General features: G+C 42.3%; 1 protein-coding gene and 1 pseudogene across 7 annotated transcripts in view; both read left to right on the top strand.

Moving 5' to 3' along the window:
- Positions 1–25,951, top strand: part of CHD6 (chromodomain helicase DNA binding protein 6) — a 181,722-nt gene that overhangs the window by 117,671 nt on the left and 38,100 nt on the right. For 6 of the 7 annotated variants that reach the window (XM_061631714.1, XM_061631709.1, XM_061631711.1 and 3 more), the window contains 10 exons: positions 2,449–2,704; positions 3,302–3,512; positions 7,536–7,731; positions 8,249–8,413; positions 8,554–8,733; positions 14,059–14,169; positions 16,809–17,011; positions 17,599–17,798; positions 18,713–18,872; positions 20,036–20,125. In XM_061631714.1, coding sequence (XP_061487698.1) covers positions 2,449–2,704; positions 3,302–3,512; positions 7,536–7,731; positions 8,249–8,413; positions 8,554–8,733; positions 14,059–14,169; positions 16,809–17,011; positions 17,599–17,798; positions 18,713–18,872; positions 20,036–20,125 — 1,772 coding nt within the window. The remainder of the gene's footprint in view (positions 1–2,448; positions 2,705–3,301; positions 3,513–7,535; positions 7,732–8,248; positions 8,414–8,553; positions 8,734–14,058; positions 14,170–16,808; positions 17,012–17,598; positions 17,799–18,712; positions 18,873–20,035; positions 20,126–25,951) is intronic. The other variant, XM_061631710.1, reaches the window with a different exon arrangement.
- LOC133388271 (5S ribosomal RNA) lies at positions 13,301–13,419 on the top strand (annotated as a pseudogene).

Below are 25,951 nucleotides of genomic sequence, written 5' to 3'. Positions count from 1 at the left end.
GTCCTTCCCTGGTTCTCCCTGTCAGGTTCCCACCTGCTTGTGGCTACTGCCTTTCACTAGGCACCACCAGGGATACCATCAGTCCGGACCGTCCTTTATATGGTTTCTCACTCCGCTCTAGCACAGATCTCACTAGATCCCCCTGCTAGGCAGCACCACCAGTCACGTCCTATAACCAATACTCCCAGAGACTTTGCCTGAGTCTCTCTCTAGCTGGTTACTTTTGTGACTGCGTGCTTATGCTGTTCCCAACCCCCTTGTATCTTTATACATAACACATACAACTCTGGGTTGCTCTGGATACTTGAATTGTTATTATTCCTCCCTTCACCTCTGCCACCATTAGATACTGTTTCTGTTCAGCCTTGGTAATTACCTTGCCCTCCCTTCTGGTATGTATATCCCCCAGCCAAGGATCAGGCCTTTGGTAAACCAAATAAGTATTTATTAAATATCAGAAATAACAAGATTAGTTTTAGAATGTTTCACAAGCGTATGGTTTCATCTATTCCTGTTTTGTACTTGACTTATTATTAATCAGAACTCCAACTCCCTCTTTCTCCACACTCCTGACCTCCACCCTCAAACACCTCTTTCTCCACACTCCCAACATCCCCCCAGATTCATCTGTCATTCTTCCATTTATACTCCCAGCCATTCAAACGCTCAGCCAATCATCCAGCATTCTACTGCTCATGTACTCCCCCTCCTCTTTCACTCCACTTACCATATGTCTTCTATATAAACAGCACTTACCATATTTACACTATAAGCAGGAACATCACAAGGTCCTCTTGTGGATAAGGAATTGGTTGAGAAGCAGAAAGCAGAGAGTAGGAATAAACGGACAGTTCTCCCAATGGAGGGCTGTAGAAAGTGGAGTCCCTCAAGGATCGGTATTGGGACCTGTACTTTTCAACTTGTTCATTAATGACCTAGAATTAGGAGTGAGCAGTGAAGTGGCCAAGTTTGCTGACGACACTAAATTGTTCAGGGTTGTTAAAACAAAAAGGGATTGCGAAGAGCTCCAAAAAGACCTCTCCAAACTGAGTGAATGGGCGGAAAAATGGCAAATGCAATTCAATATAAACAAGTGTAAAATTATGCATATTGGAGCAAAAAATCTGAATTTCACATATACGGTCATGGGGTCTGAACTGGCAGTGACTGACCAGGAGAGAGACCTCAGGGTTGTAGTGGACAGCACGATGAAAATGTCGACCCAGTGTGCGGCAGCTGTGAAAAAGGCAAATTCCATGCTAGCGATCATTAGGAAAGGTATTGAAAATAAAACAGCCGATATCATAATGCCGTTGTATAAATCTATGGTGCGGCCGCATTTGGAATACTGTGTACAGTTCTGGTCGCCTCATCTCAAAAAGGATATTATAGAGTTGGAAAAGGTTCAGAAGAGGGCAACCAGAATGATCAAGGGGATGAAGCGACTCCCTTACAAGGAAAGGTTGCAGCATTTGGGGCTTTTTAGTTTAGAGAAAAGGCGGGTCAGAGGAGACATGATAGAAGTGTATAAAATTATGCATGGCATTGAGAAAGTGGATAGAGAAAAGTTCTTCTCTCTCTCTCATAATACTAGAACTCGTGGACATTCAAAGAAGCTGAATGTTGGAAGATTCAGGACAGACAAAAGGAAGTACTTCTTTACTCAGCGCATAGTTAAACTATGGAATTTGCTCCCGCAAGATACAGTAATGGCCACCATCTTGGATGGCTTTAAAAGAAGATTAGACAAATTCATGGAGGACAGGGCTATCAATGGCTACTAGCCGTGATGGCTGTGCTCTGCCACCCTAGTCAGAAGCAGCATGCTTCTGAAAACCAGTTGCCAGAAGCCTCAGGAGGGGAGAGTGTTCTTGCACTCGGGTCCTGCTTGCGGGCTTCCCCCAGGCACCTGGTTGGCCACTGTGAGAACAGGATGCTGGACTAGATGGGCCACTGGCCTGATCCAGCAGGCTCTTCTTATGTTCTTATGTTCTTATACAAATGCTATAGCCCTTATCAACACGCATATGTAAACATGATGCAGTTACATGTGCCCAGCACATATCCACACAATTATATTGAAAGCTATTTGTTGCTTGTTTACGTATGTGCCCATTTTACACACCATTCCATTTTTCATTCTCCTGCAAATACCTGATAAGTAAGCTTACATCCTTCTAGGCATAGGTAACATATTTTTCCCCACAGATACCTTTGCATATTTGTTTCATGTGCGATTTTTTCCTGGTTGAGGCTCACAAAAGGGAAGCACAATGGCTTTGCCCTAACATCTTGGAATTTGCAAGTCTGAGTTCTGGCAAGTTACTTATTTTGCCAGGATGCTGGGCCAAGCATCACGGACAGCCTTTGTATGTGACTTCCCAGATTTGCTGTTTGAGCTGAGACCACATGCAATGTAAAGCATAATCTTTCTTCTTATTCTGGTAGGTAAAAAAGCTCCAGTCACTCCTGAAACCCATGATGCTGAGACGGCTGAAAGATGATGTGGAGAAGAATCTAGCACCCAAACAGGAGACCATCATTGAGGTAGAGCTGACCAACATCCAGAAGAAATACTATCGGGCTATCCTGGAGAAGAATTTCAGTTTCCTATCCAAGGGTGCTAACCAGCACAACATGCCCAACCTCATCAACACCATGATGGAGCTGCGCAAGTGCTGCAATCACCCCTACCTCATCAATGGTAAGGGGTGGGGCTGAAAGCTGGGCTCTCCAGCACATTTGGCCTTATGATGGGGAAGCAGTTGATGGGGAAGTGATGCCACTGCAGTATCCTCTTTGTCCATCAGTAATGAAGGGGCAGGAATTACCACATCACTTTCCTTCTAGTAATTGCATGAGGAATTTCCTTAAGGTGATAGTGGTATGAAAGCTTCTCTTTATTTGAACCTGTGTGGCCTGGCAGCACTAACACACTGCCATCAATCAGTGACTAAGGTTGCAAGGAAGACCAGTTGCTGATGATTCAGAGAGGCGTGTGGAAAAACAGCATGCATGCACTTATACCAGTGATTCTCCAGATGTTGGACTCCATCAGCCCCAGGCAAATAGTCAGAGATGATGGGAGTTGTAGTCAACAACCTCTGGAGGGCCACAGATTCCTCACACCTGGCATAGAGAGCTGAGAACTACTTCTTGCACCCTTTTCATGTTTACTAAAGTCCCAGTAGGCAATAATGAGTGGCACCGAAAATGGAAATGATATGCATAGGAATGCTCTGATAGTTGCTTATACAGCTTAAACTCCCTGATGAATTTTCCCCTCTTCTTTCTGGGCCAGGGGCAGAGGAGAAGATCCTGGAGGATTTCCGTAAAACCCACAGTCCAGATGCTCTTGACTTCCAACTGCAGGCAATGATCCAGGCAGCAGGCAAGCTGGTGTTGATTGATAAGCTGCTGCCGAAGCTGATTGCGGGTGGCCACAAGGTGCTGATCTTCTCCCAGATGGTGCGCTGCCTTGATATCCTGGAAGATTATCTCATCCAGAGGCGGTCAGTACAGCCCAGGAGCTTGCACCACAGAGAGCATCACCTGGATCAATGATATCCTTCCAGAGCATGCTAAGCTGATAGGCTATACTGTCATCTTCTAATGCATGCACATATACCATGTTGGTTTCACCCTTTGTACAGGTTCTCTCCCTTATCCCCTTTTTATTTATCTCCTTCCCCTTAGGGGTTCTTCCTATATGCACACTGTTTGTCGTATTTTTCTTTTACCCTTTGAGGGAGGAAGTGACTGACTTTATGAACAGACACACACACATGCACACCCTTGCAGCTCTTGTATCTCATTTTCCCTGCATCCATTCTTCTCTGTGCATACGAGTCACTGCTTTGACTCAGTCCCATGCAAGGCAGCAGTGAGAATTCAGTACCTGTAGAGGGGAGGGATCATAGCTCAGTGGTAGAGCACATGCCTTGCATGGAGATGGTCCCAGGTACAACCCCTTGTATCCTCTGTTAAAAATAGGATCAGGTGACCACTGCTAGTCACAATAGACCATCGTGAACTAAATGGACAAATAAGGCATAAGTATGGTATAAGGAAGCTTCTTAGGTTCCTAATTAAGAAACAGTCCATTAAGTCCCGATTTGTTTTAACACAATATTGTCTTGTAGCATCATAAAGTCTTAACATATTTATTATAGCATATGCTTTTTCCAATCCACACATTTGTTAATGTTTAAGGAAGACCTTGGCACAGTCATTTACCAAAATGGAGACAATAGTCAAGAACTCAGAAGAAGGCTAGGACTGGGGAGGGCAGCTATGAGAGAACAAGAAAAGTTCCTCAGATGCAAAGATGTATCACTGAACACTAAAGTCAGGATCATTCAGATCATGGTATTCCTGATCTCTGTGTATGGATGTGAAAGTTGGACACTGAAAAAAGCGGATAAGAGAAAAATCAACTCATTTGAAATGTGTTGTTGGAGGAGAGCATTGCTCATACCATGGACTGCGAAAAAGACAAATAATTGAGTGTTAGAACAAATTAAACCAGAACTGTCACTAGATACTAAAATGATGAAACTGAGGTTATCATACTTTGGACACATCATGAGAAGACATGATTCACCAGAAAAGACAATAATGCTGGGAAAAACAGAAGGGAATAGAGAAAGAGGAAGGCCAAACAAGAGAAGGATTGATTCCATAAAGGAAGCCACAGACCTGAATTTACAAGATCTGAACAGGGTGGTTTATAACAGATGCTCTTGGAGGTCGCTGATTCATAGGGTTGCCATAAGCCATAATCGACTTGAAGGCATATAACAATAAGAACAAGGAAGACCTCAATGAAAAATAAACAAGACCTCTTGGTTACCACAGTCTGTCCCTCGCAAGATAGGCTTGTCTGTAGCTTACCATTCAGTGAAATGAGATGAGATCCCAGGATGTACAGAACAAGCCTTATTTGCATTTAAATGCATGAGGAATCTTAAAGACTGGCTTGTTCATAGTAATAGCAGCCTCCCCTCTGGCTCACAGCAGCCAATCCTAAGGCACCATTCATGTGGTCACTGTGTGTTCTGCAACAATACCTGCAAGTGTCTTTTCCTTTGTTAATCATGGCAACAATAGAAGATATCTTCTTCATTTCTCCACATGCAGCAGTTCCAATGTTGTATATGCTATAAAATGTCCATGTAAAGAACCTTTCAAGAGGTTTCTTAATTTTTTCCAATATAAAGTGTATCAGTAAGTATTTAAGCAATATCAAAACAATAGAGTGGGCGCTCCTTTGGTTGCCTGCTTTCAGAATTATGTTTGTGATGCTGGAGATTTGATTTTCTGGGCTATAGAAAGGGGTTTTAGTCCTCAAGCTTCTCTCCAGAGGGGTCTATTTGGGATACCCCAGTTGAAGAGTTTATCTCCTATGGGTTTGAATGAGGACCTTGGTTTTTCACCTCTGTTATAGTTGAAAGTATGTTTAAGTAATAATAGCAGTGCTGCCAATAGAATATGATAAAAAAGAATCTTTTATTTTTTTGTGGTTGACTGCGCATGAGTAAAACATAAGTCTGCTCCTCAGCGAGTCAGACCTGTTCAGCCACTGTTGATGCCTTAATAGTAATCAGAATGAAGCCACCTGGACCAGTTTACCAGATTTATTTGGAAGTGCTTTTTCTTACATTGAATCATTCTATGAAGTCAGAAGCTTCAGGTAGCTTTGCCTTGAAACTAAAGAGATTTTGAAGTAGAAGTTTGTCTTAGGTAAATAATCTTTAGATTGCTCCGTCTTTGTCATGAAACATTTCTGGTTGTTCCTTTTATGTTTTATGTTCGGCAGTCAGCATTTTGCAGTATTTGGATATCTGAGAAGTTTTTATTTTTTCATGTATTAAATAATTTAGTAATGTTTTGATAGTTTAAATTGAGGAAACTTTGAATGTTTATATGTTTCAGTAATTTAGCAATGTTTCATTTGTTACAGACTGTTCTTGAAAAAGCTGAAATGCTCTGGGCTTCAATAAACAGTTCTTGTTTGATAACAAAAAATCTCTTTACTTCATTGTGACTGACCATGGCATTCCGGCACTCCTAAGGACCTTGTTTCCTCTTTTGCTTTTTGCGTTTAAGGTGCCACAGGATTGTTTTTTGTTGCTGCAGGAAAGTAATGTTGCAACCCTGTGGAAGTTGCAGGAATTCACTGTGATCCATTTCCATACAGTTGCTTTCTCACTGTCAGATTAGATGGCTCTTGCAGTTTATCACTTCTATAGTATACCCCTTCTCCTCCATGCTGGCTTAAAAATGCCTCCCTGATGGCAACCCACTTTCTGAGCAGCACTTAGCTACTATCTAGAATCTTATTCCAGCCTCTGTCTATAATGTGACGAAGGCTGCTAGAAGTAGCCAGAGAAGGAGCATGCCATTGGGTCACAGGTCATAGCTGGGAAAATCCTGGGCTTTTAAGTTGCCTGGTGCTTAGGAATCTGATTCTGGGACCTAGGAATTTGAATAATGTTTTGAATTAGGACTTGGGCCTCTCTGAAATATGTTTCCATCTCTTTGTAGTGGCATTCTAGTTGCAAGACTGTTTTATGGATATTGATATCATCAGAGAGAGAGAGATAGAGAGAGAGATTCTCACTTTGGGGAATAAGCATCTTGCAGCTTAAGCAGCAACCAAACCTGCCAATTTGCACATTGGGATTACAGTTGAAGTACTAATTCTCCTGGAATCTTTTGCTGGCAGCATTGCTGTTCCAACATTTGACAGTTTTGCAATACCTGTGAAAAAAGTTCACCCAAAGTCCTGAAGAAAGCTGGGGCTGGGTTTGGATGAAGCTTTGAGACAATTACAGGGGATTGAGTTGATGCTAGAACTGTAGGAGGAGGGTAGTTTTGGAGTACAAGGAACATTTGCTGGTATGAGGGCATCTGCTAGCTCCTGTGCAGGTCTTTGAAAAAAGATGATGATGATATTTTAGCACTTTATTGCATAGCCTCACAGCATTTCATGGCATTGCCTAAATGATCCTTGCAACAACCCTGTAAAGTGGACCAGCAGTATTTTCTTCATATTACAGATATGGGGCAGTGTTCAGCTAACTTTCTGTGCTAGTGCAACAAGGTTTCCCCCTCCGTCCCCCATGCTGTCCCCAAATATGCTTCAGAGGGTATGGGGAACCCCTTTAGCAGATTTAGCAGGGAGATGAAAAGGAAAGACTGTTCCATCGCATAAGGAGAAATTGTGATAACGCAACAATTGCCTTAGCGTTACATTTAATACAATCCATTGGGTTAAAGTTCAGAAATATTGGTGTGTCCGAGGCCTCCCAGTGAGTTCATAGCTGGGCTGAGATGTGAAACAAGGATGGTCACTTAACGGCCTGTGCTCTTAACCAGTACACTAGAATAAGGTAACGGAGTTTGTTTAGCATTACCATCACAGCTTTGTTGTTGCCTTGGCCACAGGTGGAGGCAGAAGGTCCAAATTCTGTGGTGCTGCTGTTTCTTTTTGCATTATTCCTAAAGTGACTGATGTCTTCCTGTTTGTACAGATACACCTATGAGCGCATTGATGGACGGGTGCGTGGGAATTTACGCCAGGCTGCCATTGACCGCTTCTGCAAGCCAGATTCAGACCGCTTTGTCTTCTTGCTCTGCACCCGGGCAGGGGGGCTGGGCATCAACCTGACTGCTGCTGACACCTGCATCATCTTTGATTCAGACTGGAATCCACAGAATGATCTGCAGGTACTGCCAACAGCTTTGGGATGGGACCACATAGGTCAAAGATCTGTCTAAAGACTCTTTGCTGTCTGGTGGAATACAGTGTATGTATAGCACTGATGAAAAATGTGAATCCAGCTGCAGAGAAGGCAAAGGGTGCTTGGAGGGAAATGAACCACACACACACCTCTTCACCATCAAAAACTAAGATATCTAATGGATTTTGAATTTGTAAAAGTCTTTCAACAATAAAAGTAAACCATAAAATGCTCAGTTTGGGAAATGCTTTAAACAACCAAAGGAGTGTGATTCCTGTATGCTGGCATCTGTCATATTGGGGAGTCTTGGCATGGCAAATATTCCTTCACTGGGTTGGGTTCAGATGCAGTGAATCCTTAAGAGAGGTGGTAGACTTAGGCTTTTGATGGTGATATGAATAGGAAGAGCTCTTGTTGAAGGCAACTCAGTCTCTTCCCCCCTCCCCCCCAATTCTGCCAGTTCTTTTCTCCAGTGATGTCTTCCTTGTCTCTCTCCTCTGTAGGCTCAGGCTCGCTGCCACCGGATAGGGCAAAGCAAGGCAGTGAAGGTCTATCGCCTCATCACTAGGAACTCTTATGAGCGGGAGATGTTTGACAAGGCCAGTTTGAAGCTAGGCTTAGACAAAGCGGTGCTGCAGGACATAAACCGTAAGGGGAGCAACAATGGGGTAAGATGGCCTTGTGCTAGTCTTCATTCCACTTCCTCTCTGTAGACTTCCATGGCAGCCTACATTTAGAAGTTACCAGAGTTGTTTTTCCCTGTTCTACATCCAAGCAGAGGTTCTTTCTGTCTGTCTGTCTCTGGAAGGTGCAGCAGCTTTCCAAGATGGAGCTTGAAGACTTGTTGCGAAAAGGAGCTTATGGGGCTCTGATGGATGAGGAAGATGAAGGTTCTAAGTTCTGTGAGGAAGATATTGACCAAATCCTGCAACGCAGAACCCAGACCATCACTATCCAGACTGAAGGGAAGGGCTCTACATTTTCCAAGGTTGGTGGGCACTGTTTGTGGGTGGACACAAAACCCAGTTAAGCTTTCAATATGTCTTTTCTCATTTGCGCACAGGCAAATGAGAGCATGCTTTTGGGAAGAATGGGATGTTGTCCTGCCCTGTTACTTTCTATAAGCCCTACTCTGGTTCTGACAGGCATTTGTTTTTGTAAAACTTGAGCTTTCTCTGGTTTCATGTCAGTTGCATTCCTGGTTAGGGACTCTCAGACTGTTAGAATTCCACCTTCTTTCTCTGTTACTAATGATGTCTGTTAAAGAAATGCAGTGGAGTTAAGAAGATACAGTTATGAACCGGAACTGCAATTGGGCAATGGGGAAAGTCCAAAGCTCATTGGTGCAGATTCTGCTTTTCATGTAGAACGTCCCAGGTTCAATCCCCACCATCTCCAGATAGGACTGGGAAAGACTCTCTGTCTGGAATCCTGGAGAGCTGCTGCCAGCCTGGGTAGATAATTCTAAGCTAGATGGATCTATAGTCAGTGGAAGGGAGCTTCATGTGTTCCTTTCTATGTGTATTAGGAACATAGACAGTGGGGTGTGTGATGGGCGTGTAGACCGCAAGGTGTTTTGCCTGCCTGGTGCGAAGGTTGCGGATATTGCCCGTCGTTTAGATAGTTTGGTAGACAGTGCTGGGAAGGAGTCAGTGGTCGTGGTGCACGTTGGCACCAACGACATGGGGAAATGCAGCCGTGAGGTCCTGGAAGCAAAATTTAGGTTGCTAGGTAGGATGCTGAAAGCCAGGACCTCCAAGGTGGCTTTCTCTGAAATGCTACCGGTTCCACGCACAGGACCAGCCAGACAGGCCCAGCTTCGCAGTCTGAATGCGTGGATGAGACGATGGTGTCGGGTGGAAGGGTTTAGATTTGTTAGGCACTGGGGAACATTTTGGGACAAGCCGGGCCTGTACAAAAGGGACGGGCTCCACTTGAACCAGAATGGAACCAGACTGCTGGCACTTAAAATTAAAAAGGTGGCAGAGCAGCTTTTAAACTGACTGAGGGGGGAAACCTGACAGGAGCTGAGAAAGGTCTGGTTTGGAATAAACCTCCCCCCTGAGATAAAAACCAAAGAAATGATGAAATTTTAAAAGGGTTAGGCCTAGAAGTAGGCATTGTGAGAGCAGGGGCACAGGATATAAATTCAGAAGAGCAAAATTACCACAGGCCTAACCACAAGTGCCAAAGACACTTGAAGAGAGACACTGCTTACAAGTGCCTGTATGCTAATGCTAGGAGCCTGCGAACCAAGATGGGAGAACTGGAGTGCTTGGTCTTAGAGGAGAGCATTGATATAGTGAGCATAACGGAGACCTGGTGGAATGGAGAAAACCAGTGGGATACGGTTATCCCTGGATATAAACTATATCGGAAGGACAGGGAAGGACGTATTGGTGGCGGAGTCGCTCTATACGTGAAAGAAGGCATTGAATCCAGCAAGCTCGAAACCCCAAAAGAGGCAGACTCCTCCACAGAATCATTGTGGGTGGTGATACCATGCCCCAGGAAGGACTTAATACTGGGAACGATCTATCGTCCCCCTGATCAAAATGCTCAGGGAGACCTTGTGATGAGATATGAAATTGAGGAAGCATCCAAACTAGGAAATGTGGTAGTAATGGGTGACTTCAACTACCCAGACATAGACTGGCTGCATATGTGTTCCAGTCATGACAAAGAAGCAAAGTTTCTAGATATTCTAAATGACTATTCCGTAGACCAGTTGGTCATGGAACCGACCAGAGGGACGGCAACCCTGGACTTAATCCTTAGTGGGGACCAGGACCTGGTGCGAGATGTAAGTGTTGTTGAACTGATTGGGAGCAGTGACCACAGTGCTATCAAATTAAACATACATGTAACTGGCCAATTGCCAAGAAAATCCAACACGGTCACATTTGACTTCAAAAGAGGAAACTTCACAAAAATGAGGGGATTGGTAAAAAGAAAGCTGAAAAACAAAGTCCAGAGGGTCACATCACTCGAAAATGCTTGGAAGTTGTTTAAAAACACTATATTAGAAGCTGAACTGGAGTGCATACCGCAGATCAGAAAAGGTACCGCCAGGGCCAAGAAGATGCCAGCATGGTTAACGAGCAAAGTCAAGGAAGCTCTTAGAGGCAAAAAGTCTTCCTTCAAAAAATGGAAGTCTTGTCCGAATGAAGAAAATAAAAAGGAACACAAACTCTGGCAAAAGAAATGCAAGAAGACAATAAGGGATGCTAAAAAAGAATTTGAGGAGCACATTGCTAAGAACATAAAAACCAACCACAAAAAATTCTATAAATACATTCAAAGCAGGAGACCATCTAGGGAGGCGATTGGACCCTTGGATGATAAGGGAGTCAAAGGTGTACTAAAGAACGATAAGGAGATTGCAGAGAAGCTAAATGAATTCTTTGCATCTATCTTCACAGTGGAAGATATAGGGCAGATCCCTGAACCTGAACTAACATTTGCAGGAAGGGATTCTGAGGAACTGAGACCAATAGTGGTAACGAGAGAGGAAGTTCTAGGCTTAATGGACAATATAAAAACTGACAAATCACCGGGCCCGGATGGATTGGAAAGTGGCAAATGTAATGCCAATCTTCAAAAAGGGATCCAGAGGGGATCCCGGAAATTACAGGCCAGTTAGCTTAACTTCTGTCCCTGGAAAACTGGTAGAAAGTATTATTAAAGCTAGATTAACTAAGCACATAGAAGAACAAGTCTTGCTGAAGCAGAGCCAGCATGGCTTCTGCAAGGGAAAGTCCTGTCTCAGTAACCTATTAGAATTCTTTGAGAGTGTCAACAAGCATATAGATAGAGGTGATCCAGTGGACATAGTGTACTTAGACTTTCAAAAAGCGTTTGACAAGGTACCTCACCAAAGGCTTCTGAGGAAGCTTAGCAGTCATGGAATAAGAGGAGAGGTCCTCTTGTGGATAAGGAATTGGTTAAGAAGCAGAAAGCAGAGAGTAGGAATAAACGGACAGTTCTCCCAATGGAGCGCTGTAGAAAGTGGAGTCCCTCAAGGATCGGTATTGGGACCTGTACTTTTCAACTTGTTCATTAATGACCTAGAATTAGGAGTGAGCAGTGAAGTGGCCAAGTTTGCTGATGACACTAAATTGTTCAGGGTTGTTAAAACAAAAAGGGATTGCGAAGAGCTCCAAAAAGACCTCTCCAAACTGAGTGAATGGGCAGAAAAATGGCAAATGCAATTCAATATAAACAAGTGTAAAAATATGCATATTGGAGCAAAAAATCTGAATTTCACATATACTCTCATGGGGTCTGAACTGGCGGTGACCGACCAGGAGAGAGACCTCGGGGTTGTAGTGGACAGCACGATGAAAATGTTGACCCAGTGTGCGGCAGCTGTGAAAAAGGCAAATTCCATGCTAGCGATCATTAGGAAAGGTATTGAAAATAAAACAGCCAATACCATAATGCCGTTGTATAAATCTATGGTGCGGCCGCATTTGGAATACTGTGTACAGTTCTGGTCGCCTCATCTCAAAAAGGATATTATTGAGTTGGAAAAGGTTCAGAAGAGGGCAACCAGAATGATCAAGGGGATGGAGCGACTCCCTTACGAGGAAAGGTTGCAGCATTTGGGGCTTTTTAGTTTAGAGAAAAGGCGGGTCAGAGGAGACATGATAGAAGTGTATAAAATTATGCATGGCCTTGAGAAAGTGGATAGAGAAAAGTTCTTCTCCCTCTCTCATAATACTAGAACTCGTGGACATTCAAAGAAGCTGAATGTTGGAAGATTCAGGACAGACAAAAGGAAGTACTTCTTTACTCAGCGCATAGTTAAACTATGGAATTTGCTCCCACAAGATGCAGTAATGGCCACCATCTTGGATGGCTTTAAAAGAAGATTAGACAAATTCATGGAGGACAGGGCTATCAATGGCTACTAGCCGTGATGGCTGTGCTGTGCCACCCTAGTCAGAGGCAGCATGCTTCTGAAAACCAGTTGCTGGAAGCCTCAGGAGGGGAGGGTGTTCTTGCACTCGGGTCCTGCTTGCGGGCTTCCCCCAGGCACCTGGTTGGCCACTGTGAGAACAGGATGCTGGACTAGATGGGCCACTGGCCTGATCCAGCAGGCTCTTCTTATGTTCTTATGTAGCAAAGAAGAGAGGAAGGTGTTCAAACAGAGCTGAATGGCTAGACTGTCATACGGATCGATTGTACCTAGCGGTTGTCTTGTGACTCTGGTTTTAGATCCAGTTTTTGGAGGGCTTTTGAGCGCATCTTGCGCATTTTGCCCCCCATGGATCCTCCTCCATCAGTTGTCCTACCTCTTTAGTGCAGCAGGTCCAGGGAGCTTCTCTCAGCGGATCCTCCACTTGGGTGTGGGCTCTTGACAGATGCCACAGCCATAATGCCGGTCCTGTGTGCCTTGGCTCCAATCATGTTCCCTGCCTTTCCTATGAGTGAGATCTTTGTGAAAGGGCTCTCCTCCTTCAAAGGAACACTTTGTAGTCCATGGTGCATAGCAAAGAATGACTCTGACAGAATCTTGAGGGATTTTATATTATTTATATATTTATTTATTAGCCTACGGCCAAACTACCCTAGACATGCCTGATCTCGTCTGATCTCAGAAGCTAAGCAGGGTCAGGCTTGGTTAGTACTTGGATGGCAGACTGCTTGGGAACACCAGGTGCTGTAGGGTTAAAGGAAGGCAATGGTAAACCACCTCTGAATACCTCTTACCATGAAAACCCTATGAATATATCCAGAAAAAGATTCATAGGGTCACCATAAGTTGTAATCGACTTGAAGGCATATAACAACAACAATTTATTTATTAAAATTATCTCTTACCCTTCCTTGCAAAGGAGCCCATGGTGGCTACATTGGGTTAGGCTGAATTCCAATACACACTTACCTGGGCATAACTTCCATTAAACCCAATGGAGCTTACTTATGAGTAGACATGTGTTGGATTGCCGTCTTGGTCTGTCTTTATGCTATCAACTATGTTTGGTTTCAAGAATCCCAGCTTGTCAGCCAAAGCAGCTAAATGCAATGCTTAGTATGTGTAATTATCCAAAAACCAGCATTTTGAACTCCTCTTGGAGTCCTTTGAGATCCAAATCAGGCATTGTTTATGCTAGGGCCTAACAGATCCAGAATTTTGTCTTTGGAAGGAAAAATCCAATTGTTAAGCATGCTCTAATTCAACTAGCAAATTCTCTGTCTGTCCCTCAGTGTTGCTTCTGTCAGAGTGGTTCTGCATAAGGGATTCATTGCTCTGCTTTGTTCTGCTGCTGTGTGAGGTATAGTCTGTTATTTTTTCTTTCACTCCCAGGCCAGCTTTGTTGCTTCTGGAAACAGAACTGACATTTCATTAGATGATCCCAACTTCTGGCAGAAATGGGCAAAAATAGCAGAGCTGGATACAGAAGCAAAGAATGAAAAGGTAGTTATGATGTTACTATCTTGGAAACAAATATAATGCAGGCACAAACATATGTAGCCACACAGCTGTATGTTGCAAGCTCTATTAGCTGGTATTAGGGTTAATGGTTGTATTGAAGCTTTGGGTCACTGTGGGTGTATTCTGGAGGGTAGGAGCTAGATGCAGATCATTTGAAAATCTCTTCTGCAGGAACTTGGGTCGTGCCATCCATTTCCTGAACCTGATTTGTAGAAGCTTTTCTAATGCTCAAGTCCTGGGCCTGAGGGTTGGCCTGTATGAACAATATCATTGATCCAATCAGGTATAGCTCAGTAGCACAATTCAGCCCTGAGTCAGGATATCAATTTCTAATAACTTTATTAAGTTGGTAGCTTTGACGAGCAATTATATGCGACACAGCATGTGGATTTAAGTTATGTCTATGCAAGTTAAGGCCTGTTCCTTTTGCAAACAGTACATAGCTTCACTCTTTCCTTTGAAAAATATTATTGATTGATTGATTTATATCCCACCCTTCCTCCCAGCAGGAGCCCCGGGCGGCAAACAAGAGCACTAAGAACACTTTAAAACATCATAAAAACAGACTTTAAAAATACATTAAAACAAAACATCTTTAAAAACATTTTTTTAAAAAGCTTGCAAGATATCGTTAAAAAAAGGTTAAAAACATATTGTTTTAAAACAATATAATTGTTTTATAATATATATAATGTTTTAAAACATTATATCCGTGTCTAATTCTTACATGGGGATTCTGATGGTTTCCTGTCCAAGGAACCAATCAGGTCTACAGTGGCTTAGCTTTAGCAATGTTGTGACATCAAGGCCTCCCAGTCATTCACTGGGCCCAGCTTCACTCTTTCTTAACAATCTAACCTTTGTTTATAGTGTTTCAAATTCAACTTCCGTTTTTTCCTTCTTCTCAAGGTTAAGATGTCTATTTTAAGTGTATGGATTTACGTCTGTCTTCTACCTTCCTTTTCGTATGTGTGGGCATTTTATCCACATACTTCAGTTTATTGTGGTATGGTTGCACATGTTTAATACCCTAACATGTTTTATTCCAAAGCAAGTCCTATTGATTTCAGATCCAGGCAAACTTGCTTAGAATTGTGGCCTATATCAATGCACTACAATATGATGTGGAAAAAGATTGTGTACTACATACACACACACACATGTTCGCTTGTGTGTGCCTATGCACACACAGATTCTTGCATAAAAATGTAGGATAGAACACTATCACTTAAAAATCGGCAGGAGAAAAGAGAACTTTTAAAATCAAGTAAATGCTGCTACTTTGAGATACATAGCAAAAGAAAACACAGTGATTGAAGTTAGTATTAACATTCTGAATGAAGCTGGGTACAGTTTTTAACAGCTTTTCCATTTTAAACCAGTCTGTAAATTGAGCACCAGATGCAGTTTATCCTCAGCTCCCACACTTAGTAATTTAGATACACAGTGCTGTGAAATCAAATCAAGTGACATTGTGGGAATGTAAAATTCAACCATATAATTAAGTCTTGTTCTTTGAAACCTGATCTACTGCCTTTTTTTACCCTTTTTCTTTTGCTGATTTCTTTAACGTTACTGTTTTTAAAGTGAAAAACCTGCACATGCCAAGAGCAGGCATCAGAGGGAAACCTCATTACTACAGACAAATATTTTTTTTAAAGATTTCTTAAATTTAAATTTCTTGAATTTTGTTACATTTAAAGGGTAGAAACAGTTCTCATGAATTAACCATTAACAAATGAATCTATGTATTTTTAATAATATTGGAGGTGAATGTTTACCCTTTTTTTGTCTTTAAGCTCATGTCAACAGGAGCAAGTATTCTTGTAGCCAACGGCAGGGGCTGTGTTGGGGCACTGGGCTGCTCCAGCCCTCAAAGCCAATCTTTCTAGTTTCTAGTTAGGAACACTGAAACCAAAACAGTGTGGTTGCTGCATATTTGGTTGGAAGGGAGGAGCACTGGAGTGTTTATTTACCTGCACAAAGCATATGTGGCTGCCTTCTTCAGAGTTCAGTCACTGTGCTCACTTGCTCAATCATACAGCTGGTTCACTCTGCTATAGCTTCCTCTGGCAGAAGCAATCATGTGTGGTGTCTTCCTTAGCATACAGCCTTCTAAATTGTGCCTTATAAAACTCCAGCTAGGGCAGCAGCAACTATGGCTGAAGGGAGCTTAGATGGCAGCAGAGGGAAGATTGTTAAGTAACAGACCACCAGGATTTTCTTCTTTTTTTCCTGGCATAAGAGTGAATATGCACATACAACTATGAATATGCGCGGAGAGAATAAAGAATGAGAAACAGGCAAGTGGGGGAAGGTGCACAGTCTATTTTGTATCTGGCCAAAATCAAAGTAGAAAAATAACACATACCTTGGGATCAAGAAAAAACAAACTAAATGAGATTAACTACACAGAAAAAGGTTAATTCTGAAAATGAAGAATCATACCATGATAATACTAGGTAAAATGGTGAATATTCACAAATTTGATTCATAGGACACTTAAACTTCCACAGAAGAGTATACGAATGGACTTCTTACATCCTAGGTCATGAATACACCTGCCCAAGTATGAAAAGAGAGATCGAGAGAGCGCTTATTTCTGTTTTTTTCCTTCGCAGGAGAGCCTAGTGATTGATAGGCCCCGTGTCCGTAAGCAGACCAAACACTACAATTCATTTGAGGAGGATGAGCTTATGGAGTTCTCTGAACTAGATAGTGACTCTGATGAGCGGCCCACACGCTCACGACGCCTCAATGAAAAAACTCGTCGCTACTTGAGGGCAGAATGTTTCCGTGTGGAGAAGAATCTGCTTATCTTTGGGTATGTCTCTTTGTTATGCCTTTCCTGGGAGCCCAGCCCCATATTATCTTAGGATGGCAGCAATTTCTTTAGGTATAGCATTTGCTAAGGTGGGTTTCTTTGATTTAGCAATCTGTGGAGTGTTCAGATTGGAATACGTGTCCAGTCTTTGGCTAATTTTATCAGTCATGGCATTGTCTGCGATTCCTAGAGGGAAACGTGTGGGAGGAGTAGTTATTTCTGAGTCCAAAACCTAGGACTAATTATCAGGATCCCTTTGGCTCTGTAGCTGTCGTTATTTATTTATAATAAATAAATAAAAGTATTTATATACAGCTCTCTCACAAAGCATCAGGGTGGTGTACAACAGCATAAAAACATTTAAAAACAAAAAAGTTTTTAAAAGTTGCATAGGCCTGTCACCACAAAAATTCTTCAAGATACTTTTTTAACCAGTACCCTGCTCTTTTTCATTTTGTGAATCTCTCTTGCTTTCCTTGATGCTGACCAGGCTTCATTGATAAACTCCTGGTGTAAAGTATAGTGTGTGATGCTGGAGAAATTCCAAGAGCCCTTATTAGTATATAAGATAAACCTCTGTTTTCAAGCTGGGGACGCTGGAAAGACATCCTTACCCATGGCCGGTTTAAATGGCATCTCAATGAGAAAGACATGGAAATGATCTGCCGAGCGCTCCTGGTCTACTGTGTCAGACATTATAAGGGAGATGAGAAGATTAAGAGTTTTATCTGGGATTTGATCACTCCCACAAAGGATGGACAGAACCAGGCCCTACAGAACCATTCAGGTACCATAGGCTCATTTTGTTCTGTTTTTTTATCACCATCTGTAAGCTTCAGCTTATCTCAGCACAATTAAAGCAGTAGATGAATCCGTGTTTGGTCAAATTTCCTTCTAACATGGGATCCTTTTTTGGCTTACACCAAAATGAATAAAGGATAAATAAAGCTAATAAAGTGCAACATAAGTTCTGTATTTAGTTCATGAACCTCCATTTTTATTCTACAACAAATATGCTTCTGATATTAGAGCTATATTAGTTGTGTAGATATATGGTGTAAGAAGAGATATGGTGTGAGAAGATTTAAGACTGAAAACAGAGCAGTTACCATGATTCCATTGCGATTCCTTTCTGACAAATGGTATGTGTACGCAAAGCAGCAGGATTCAGCCCCCTCCATCAGCTGATGAGAGAGGGATTAAATCCTGCTCAGACCCCTGCAAAGAGTAGGATGGAAGTCTCTGCTCATCAGTAGATGAGCAAAGAGTTCAGTCCTTCTGGTGCTGCTTTGTCACTGCATTCCATGTTGGCAGCATGCTGGATTTTCCATGGCCAACTTGGTTGGTCACTGTGAGAACAGGATGCTGGACTCGATGGGCCTTTGGCCTGATGCAGCAGGCTCTTCTTATGTGAAGCAGATCCCTGCAGAGAGCAGGAGTGAAGTCTCTGCTCATCAGCTGATGAGCTGAGAGTTCAATCCTGTGGGATGCTGCTTTGCATTTCCTGCAGAGAAAGTGCTGGAAGGAAACCCCTCCCCCCACCTTGGGTGGGTGGCCTCCTTCCAAAGTTAGCCCACAGGGTGTGTGTGTGTGTGGGAGATAAAGATCTGGCCCCCTGGGCCACAAAGGGTCTCCATCCCAGCTATAGAGCTGTGCTCAGCCTGCAGTGTTGCCCACGTTGCTCTCTATTGCCTGTTGCAGGCTTATCAGCCCCAGTGCCAAGAGGAAGGAAAGGGAAGAAAACCAAGAATCAGATGATGCTCCCTGAGATCAAGAATGCAGACTGGCTCACCACCTGCAATCCTGAGATCGTCCTACACGATGACAGCTACAAGAAGCATCTAAAACAGCATTGCAACAAGTGAGCAAAAAGGGGCTGACAAGGGGACTCCAGAATGCATTCTTCATTGTCCAGTGGCCTGTGAACAGCTGTGCATATACACTCTGGAAATATTTCAAACTCCCCTGGGAAAGTATGCTCCTCTTTATATACCTCTGGAACCAGGAGTCAATTTCTCCCCCTGAAACTCAGTTGGTGGTGAAACCTGGTGAGAACTGAACTGAGGAAATTGAAATTGTAGTGGAAAACCCTTACAGAGAGGAAAGGGGGACCTTATTTTTTGCCATGAGGATTGAGGATAGATGGTCTGGAGTGGGGAGGACAAGAACTACCCTCCCCAGTTTTCCAGATTGTGTGTAAAACAGGGAAGAGTCTGTAAGATTGAAACGCTGAAAGGATGTACAGTCCTGTTCCAAAACCTAATGTCCCAAGTATTCCCCACCCCCCTCCAATATTTCTAAGTTGCAGCTTCTTTTCTATTCTGGTACAAGTCAATGGAAGGCATGTATGCTATCTGCTTTTTTTGGGATATATTTGATTAAAGCCTTGTTTTTTTACAAGGTTTTCATTTTCATGGGGAGGCTTTGCAATTGGCAATTTTTGGTGACCTCTGTATGGTGCATAGCAGATGCATGACTGGTACTGTCAGTTCTCCTGTGTCCCAAATGCAATTCAATTGACACTGGGTACTCAATATGGAGGTACCAAGCAAGTGTGCTTCTTCATTAACTGTCTGGTTAATGAACTTGGAATTTCTGTGTTAAATTTTGTTTGGTTTCATTGCTTGCAGCATATCGTCTGCTCCTTCACATATCTCCTTATATTATGTGTTTTTTCTTGTTCTTTTCTTTTTTGTGTACACATATATTGGGTAGTAACTCCAGTTTTGTTGTCTTTTAGTAGAATTGAGTTTGCCTGCCTGTCTGTCTATTGTTACATCACTTTTTCTCAGTGATTTTATAGTCAGCTGGCTCAGTATGCTGATGGATTTCATGGTAAACTAAGAGCAAAGAGAGTGAAGTGCTGGTTATTTACTAGCATGCCAGCTTTAAAAAGGAAGTAATAGCAGTTTCCACTGCCAGCAAAGAAACTAGCGCATCTTGTAGATTGCCTTAGTAGATTTGGACAGCATGTTGGAAACGCAGGTTTTGCTTTCTCAATCATTACTGCTCTTCCTTTGGTAGGGTGCTCTTGCGGGTGCGGATGCTGTACTACTTGAAAGCTGAAGTGTTGGGGGAGGCAGCTGATAAAGCCTTTGAAGGAACTCCTGCCAAGTATGTTACGTTTGCCTTCTGGAATTTTGTTTTATAATCCCCTGTGTTACAGCCACAGTATTGGAAACATGCACAACATGTGCTTGGGTTACTGTTCTCGTGTATGTGTGCATGTTTATTATTTATTTATTTATTAAATTTCTATACCGCCCCATAGCAAAAGCTCTCTGGGCAGTTTACAACATAAAAAACAAACACAATATATAATATACAATTCATATTCAGTACAATTAAATAAACATAACTAAACAATAAATCTCAACAATGTACATAACATAAAATAAATAAACCGAACATAATAGTTATAAAACTATCTAAAACTATTCTCCAATGTCCCATTCTGCCTCTCCCCCCCAACCCTATCTTCCATAACCAATAGCACTATAAACATTTCTTCCATTGTCTTCTTTCCCCAAGACAACTCCAAGATGACTGCAAGTGCGACACTAAGTGCGCACTTCGCGTCGCACTTAGCGCGATGCTGAGGCGCGCGCCGAGGCACTGCCTCAGGCAGCTCTTCCCCTTCATATACCTGGAACAGAAGACAAAAAATGGAGGCAGAGCAGGCAAGTGGCAACAGCTGCAGCAGCACCCAGAGTCCTTCCAAACACACACTCAACATGGCATGCATGCATGTGCTTTTGCACTTAGTAGGGGATTGTAGAACCCTGTTAACAATATTTTTCTCTATTACAAATTACATTTGAAAGAAATCTGTGTGGTCTTTGTAAGCTGTTTCTGGTTCTGAAAATATATGCAGATGAGATAAATTATAAGCGAATCTTTGTTGTCTTTATGAGGCCTCCACAGACATGTGATTAAGCAATACCACAACAGTTTGGGAAAAAAAGTGACTCACTGCTGGTAATGGTGTCAAGCTTTTTAGGTAGCTAGCATCCAAACTCTGTAGTTTTAAGAACAATTAGAAATAAGGGGAGGAAGTATAATACTTTCACAAGAAACCAAGTTTGAAGTTCAGAAAAACTTAGTCTGTGGCAGAAAAGCTTTGCACAAATTTGGGAGTAGTGTTTGGAAATGGCCATCAGACTTATCAAATGTGTTGAAAAATATAAATAACTTTAAACTAAGTAACATACTTCTAAAGAGGCACAAACCATTAACAAAAATTAATGAACCACACTAAATAGGAATAAACCTATTGCAAATTAAGATCAAACCTATTACAAAAGAAACATATTTAAAGATAGAAATGGTGCAAAAATGGGCACACAAACAAGGCAAGCTAAGTTGTAGAACCCTTTACAGTTTGTAACCAGGTTATCGAAGGGCCACCTTCTTCCACAGGAACAGCCTGCTTGCTGAGGTAATCAGCAGTGGCTTTAATTGACTGATTGATTGAATTAAATTAATTAATTCTATTTATATCCCTCCCTTGCTTCCAGAAGGAGCCCAGGGCGGCAAACAGAAACACTCTTAAAACATCTTAAAAACAAAAGACTTTAAAAAATGCTAAAACAAAACAGCTTTAAAAACATCTTAAAAAGCAATTACAACAGAGATGCAGACTGGGATAAGGTCTCTACGTAAAAGATTTGTTGAAAGAGGAAGCTTGTCAGCAGGTGCCAAAAAAAATAACAGAGATGGTGCCTGTCTTAGTATTTTAAGGGGAGCGAATTCCAAAGTGTTGGTTCTATAACACTAAAGGCCCGCTTCCTGTATTGTGTGGAACCTCCTGATAAGATGGTATCTGCAGGAGTCCCTCACCTGCAGAGCATGGTGATCAACTGGGTATATAAGGGTATATAAGGGTATATAATGATCTTTTGGGTATCCTGGTTCCAAGCTGCACAGGGCTTTGTACACCAAAACCAGAACCTTGAACTTGGCCCAGTAGCTAATGGGCAGCCAGTGCAATTCTTTCAGCGGCAGGGTGACATGTTGGCTATACTGTGCCCCAGTGAGCAGTCACACTGCTGCATTTTGCACCAGCTGCAGCTTCTGAACCAACCTCAAGGGCAGCTCCACATAGAGCACATTACAGTAATCCAACATGGAGGTTACCAATACATGGGCAACAGTGGTCAGGCTATCCTGGTTCAGAAACAGCTGCAGCTGTCTTACAAGCCAAAGCTGGTAAAAGCCACTGAGGTCACCTGGGCCTCTAATACAAAAATGGATCCAGGAGTACCCCCAGACTACCTGCACTTTCAGATGGAGTACTACCCCATCCAAAGCAGGCAACTGACCAATTATCCAAACTCAGGAAACACCAACCGACAGCATGTCCATCATGCTAAGATTCAGACTCAGTTTATTGGCCCTCATCCAACCCACCACTGAGTCCAGGCAGCCGTCCAGGGCTTGCACAGCCTCTCCCGATTCAGATGTTACAGAGAAATAGTGCTGGGTATCATCAGTGTGCTGACAACACCACACCTCAAATCTCCTGATGACCACTCCCAAGGGCTTCATATAGATGTTAAACAGCATGGGGGACAAGATGGTACCCTGCGGCATGCCACAATACAACTGCCAGGGAGCCGAAAGACAGTCGCCCAATGCTGTTCTCTGAGAGCAACCCTGGAGGTAGCATCGGAACCACTGTAAAACATTGTCTCCAATATCCATCTCACTCAGTGGACTCAGAGGGATACCATGGTCAGTGGTATCAAAAGCAAAGGCTACCTTGTGTTCCATCAATCCCAATAGTTCACCTTGTCAGGACTAGGAAGAGGACCTTCTTGGTAGTTGCATTTGCGCTCTGGAACTTCCTCCCAAGGAAGGCTTGTCTCACCCCCTCTCTAATGGCTTAAGAAGAAATGATAGGCCACATATTCTATCTTGGATTTAATTGTTTAAAAACAATAATGCTGGGGTGTTATGATTTCTTCCTGCTGCTTTTCTGAATTTATGCTTTTATTAAATATATATTTTAATCTGCAGTTCTTATGCTGTTTTAAATTCAATTTTGATTGTTAATTAGAATTGTTATCATGTTTTATTATGTTGTGAGCCAGCTTGTACTATTTTTAGTTCAGGCAGGGATCAATATAAACAACATTTTAAAAAATGTAGATTAGAAATCCAAAATTCACATTCTTAATCCTAAAGTAATCATAAATCTATGAAGTGTATAAGAATATTGATCATAATCTAAATGTAAAACTTTAGATTTGATTAGGAGCAACCAGAGATTTTTTTAAAGAATTCTGAAAAAATTAAAGACAAAGTAACTGAGAGCGGGAATGAAGATATAAAGATTTATGGCCGCACAGAGCATAAAACTTTTTCTGTACTGTGCTAGCTTAATTTTTTGTAAGATTCTGGTACTTGATATCATATTGTAAGTCTAATAAAAAGGATGTTCGTTAGGGCTGTTAAAATGCAAATATGATTGATTGGGCATTGTATTTATCTCTGTATCAATACTAGTTAGGAACATGGAAACTGCCTTATACCAAGTCAGACCATTGGTCCATCTAGCTCATTGGTGCCAATACTGACTGACTGTGGCTTTCTAGGATTTCAGGTAGGGGTCTTTGCCACCCTTTCCTAGAGACACCAGTGACTGAACCTGGGACATTTTGCATACAAGGCATGTGCTCTACCACCAGACTACAGCCCTTCCTAGTTGCTTTTCACAGGTCCAAACCCTTAGCACTTTATACAGATGTAGGAACTTACTGAGGGTACGTGATCCTTGGAAAGACAAAATATTTAGTAGGTTACACAAGCTACTATCTTGTGTCCTTCTCTGCAACACATAATAATCTCTAAAATGAAAAATACATTCCAAGCTAGTGTCAAGCTCACTGGGTGAGAATAGAAGGTCAGAGATGAGAAATAAATGCTCGAGATTTTCTTGATGCAAAACAGCTAGACAGATTTACCTAGTCAGAATATAGATTGGAGAAGTCTGTCTGACTGTCTATCTAATCTAATCTAATCTAATCTAGAGCTGAGGGTGTTGCCTAGTTTACAGTTTGAGCCAAAAACCACAGAACTAAGCTCAATGTATAGTGGGCTCTGCTAATTTCTGCAGTTTAGAAAAGTCACTCCCCAGTGTACTATGAAAGAGAAAAACATTTGGCTCTTGGTCCAAGAGCCTAGTCCCTTGCTTCTTACCAAATAGCTACAAGTAAATGCATATGTTCAGATTCATTCCACTGACTGTTTTGGAGACCTGTGCCCTCTGCTCTGCCTAAACTGAATGGACATGCAGCAGTCTATTTCATATTTGAAACCCTAGAAACTAGAGTTTGTAGCTGGAAGCTCTGCATTTGAAGCCCAGAGAGGGCTACTTGGTGACAAATGTTGCATTCTGGGAGCTGTAGTCTGTTTTGTTTGAGCCAATGTACCAAGTAGAAGTATTGTGGATTTCCCTCAAAGTTGTGAAGATGCCAAAGTAGTTCTGCAATAACTAGTGTGTGGCTGTACTTGCTATCAAAGTATCCCAAAGTTGTAACATAATACAGATTACAGAGCCATATTAAACCTATAGGAATTCCTTCCTCCTCTGTGAAATTTGCTGAGACCCTCCCTTTGTACATAGCCCAGCCCAGCCACGGACAATGTTTTTAGTAAACACCACTGATGTGTATGGGGACAGTGCTGATGCTGGAGGAAGCTGAATCTTGTGCGTTCTCTCTGTGTGGGGCTGCCTTTGAAGATAGCTGAGAAACTTCAGTTGATTGAAAATGTGACTGCTAAGATGCTGGTAGGGATAATATGGTCAGCACATATTAAGAACAAAGGAAGAGCCCTGCTGGATCAGGCCAAAGTTCCATGTAGTCCATCATCCTGTTCTCACAGTGGCCAACAAGATGCCTATGGGAAGCCCACAAGCAGGACCTGAGTGCAATAGCACTCTCCCTGTGTGTGATTCCTAGCAACTGGTATTCAGCAGCATATAGCCCCTGAGGTGAACATAGCCATCATGGCTAATAGCCACTGATAGCCCTGTCCTCCATGAATTTGTCTAATTCTCTTTTAAAGCTCTCCATGATGGTTGCCATCATTACATCTTGTGGGGAAAAATTCCATAGTTTAACTATGCGTTGTGTGAAGAAGTACTTTCTGTTGTGAATCTTCCAACATTCCGCTCCTTTGGATGTTCCCAAGTTCTATTATTATAAGATACGGAGAAAAAAATCTCCCTATCCAATTTTTCCACACTATGCATAATTTTATACACCTCTATCATGTCTCCGTTTACTAGCCTTTTCTCTAAATTTAAAAGCCCCAAATGTTGTAACCTTTACTCATTATTCCCACTCCTTGATCATTTTGGTTGCTCTTATTCTGAACCTTTTCCAGCTTTATAGTATTCTTTTTGAAATTTTATTTATTTATTTATTTTGTTTCATTTCTAGACCGCCCATAGCTAGTAGGTCTCTGGGCGGTGTACAAAACTGGATTAAAATACAATAATATAATAAAATCAATAACACATAGCAGCAAATTAACTAACAAAATTAAACTTAAAAACATTAAAATGCCTGGGAGTATAGCCAGGTCTTAACCTGGCGCCTAAAAGAAAGTACCGTAGGTGCCAGGCGTATCTCCTCAGGTAAGCTGTTCCAGAGTTCGGGGGCCACCACAGAAAAGGCCCTAAATCTAACAACATTCCTCCGGGCTTCCTGATGAGTTGGTACCCGGAGGAGGGCCTTAGATACTGAACGAAGTGAACGTGTAGGTTAATAGCGGGAGAGGCATTCCACAAGGTATTGCGGTCCCACACCGTATAAGGCTTTATAGGTCAAAACCAGCACCTTGAATCTAGCTCGGAAACAGATGGGTAGCCAGTGCAAGCGGGCCAGGACAGGTGTTATATGCGCAGACCGATAGGTCCTCGTCAACAACCTG

This window comes from Rhineura floridana, chromosome 6, assembly GCF_030035675.1.
Source record: "Rhineura floridana isolate rRhiFlo1 chromosome 6, rRhiFlo1.hap2, whole genome shotgun sequence".
NCBI classification, from domain to species: Eukaryota; Metazoa; Chordata; class Lepidosauria; order Squamata; family Rhineuridae; genus Rhineura; species Rhineura floridana.
Note: the sequence above shows the minus strand (reverse complement) of the source record. Positions and strands in the feature narration are given on the sequence as shown.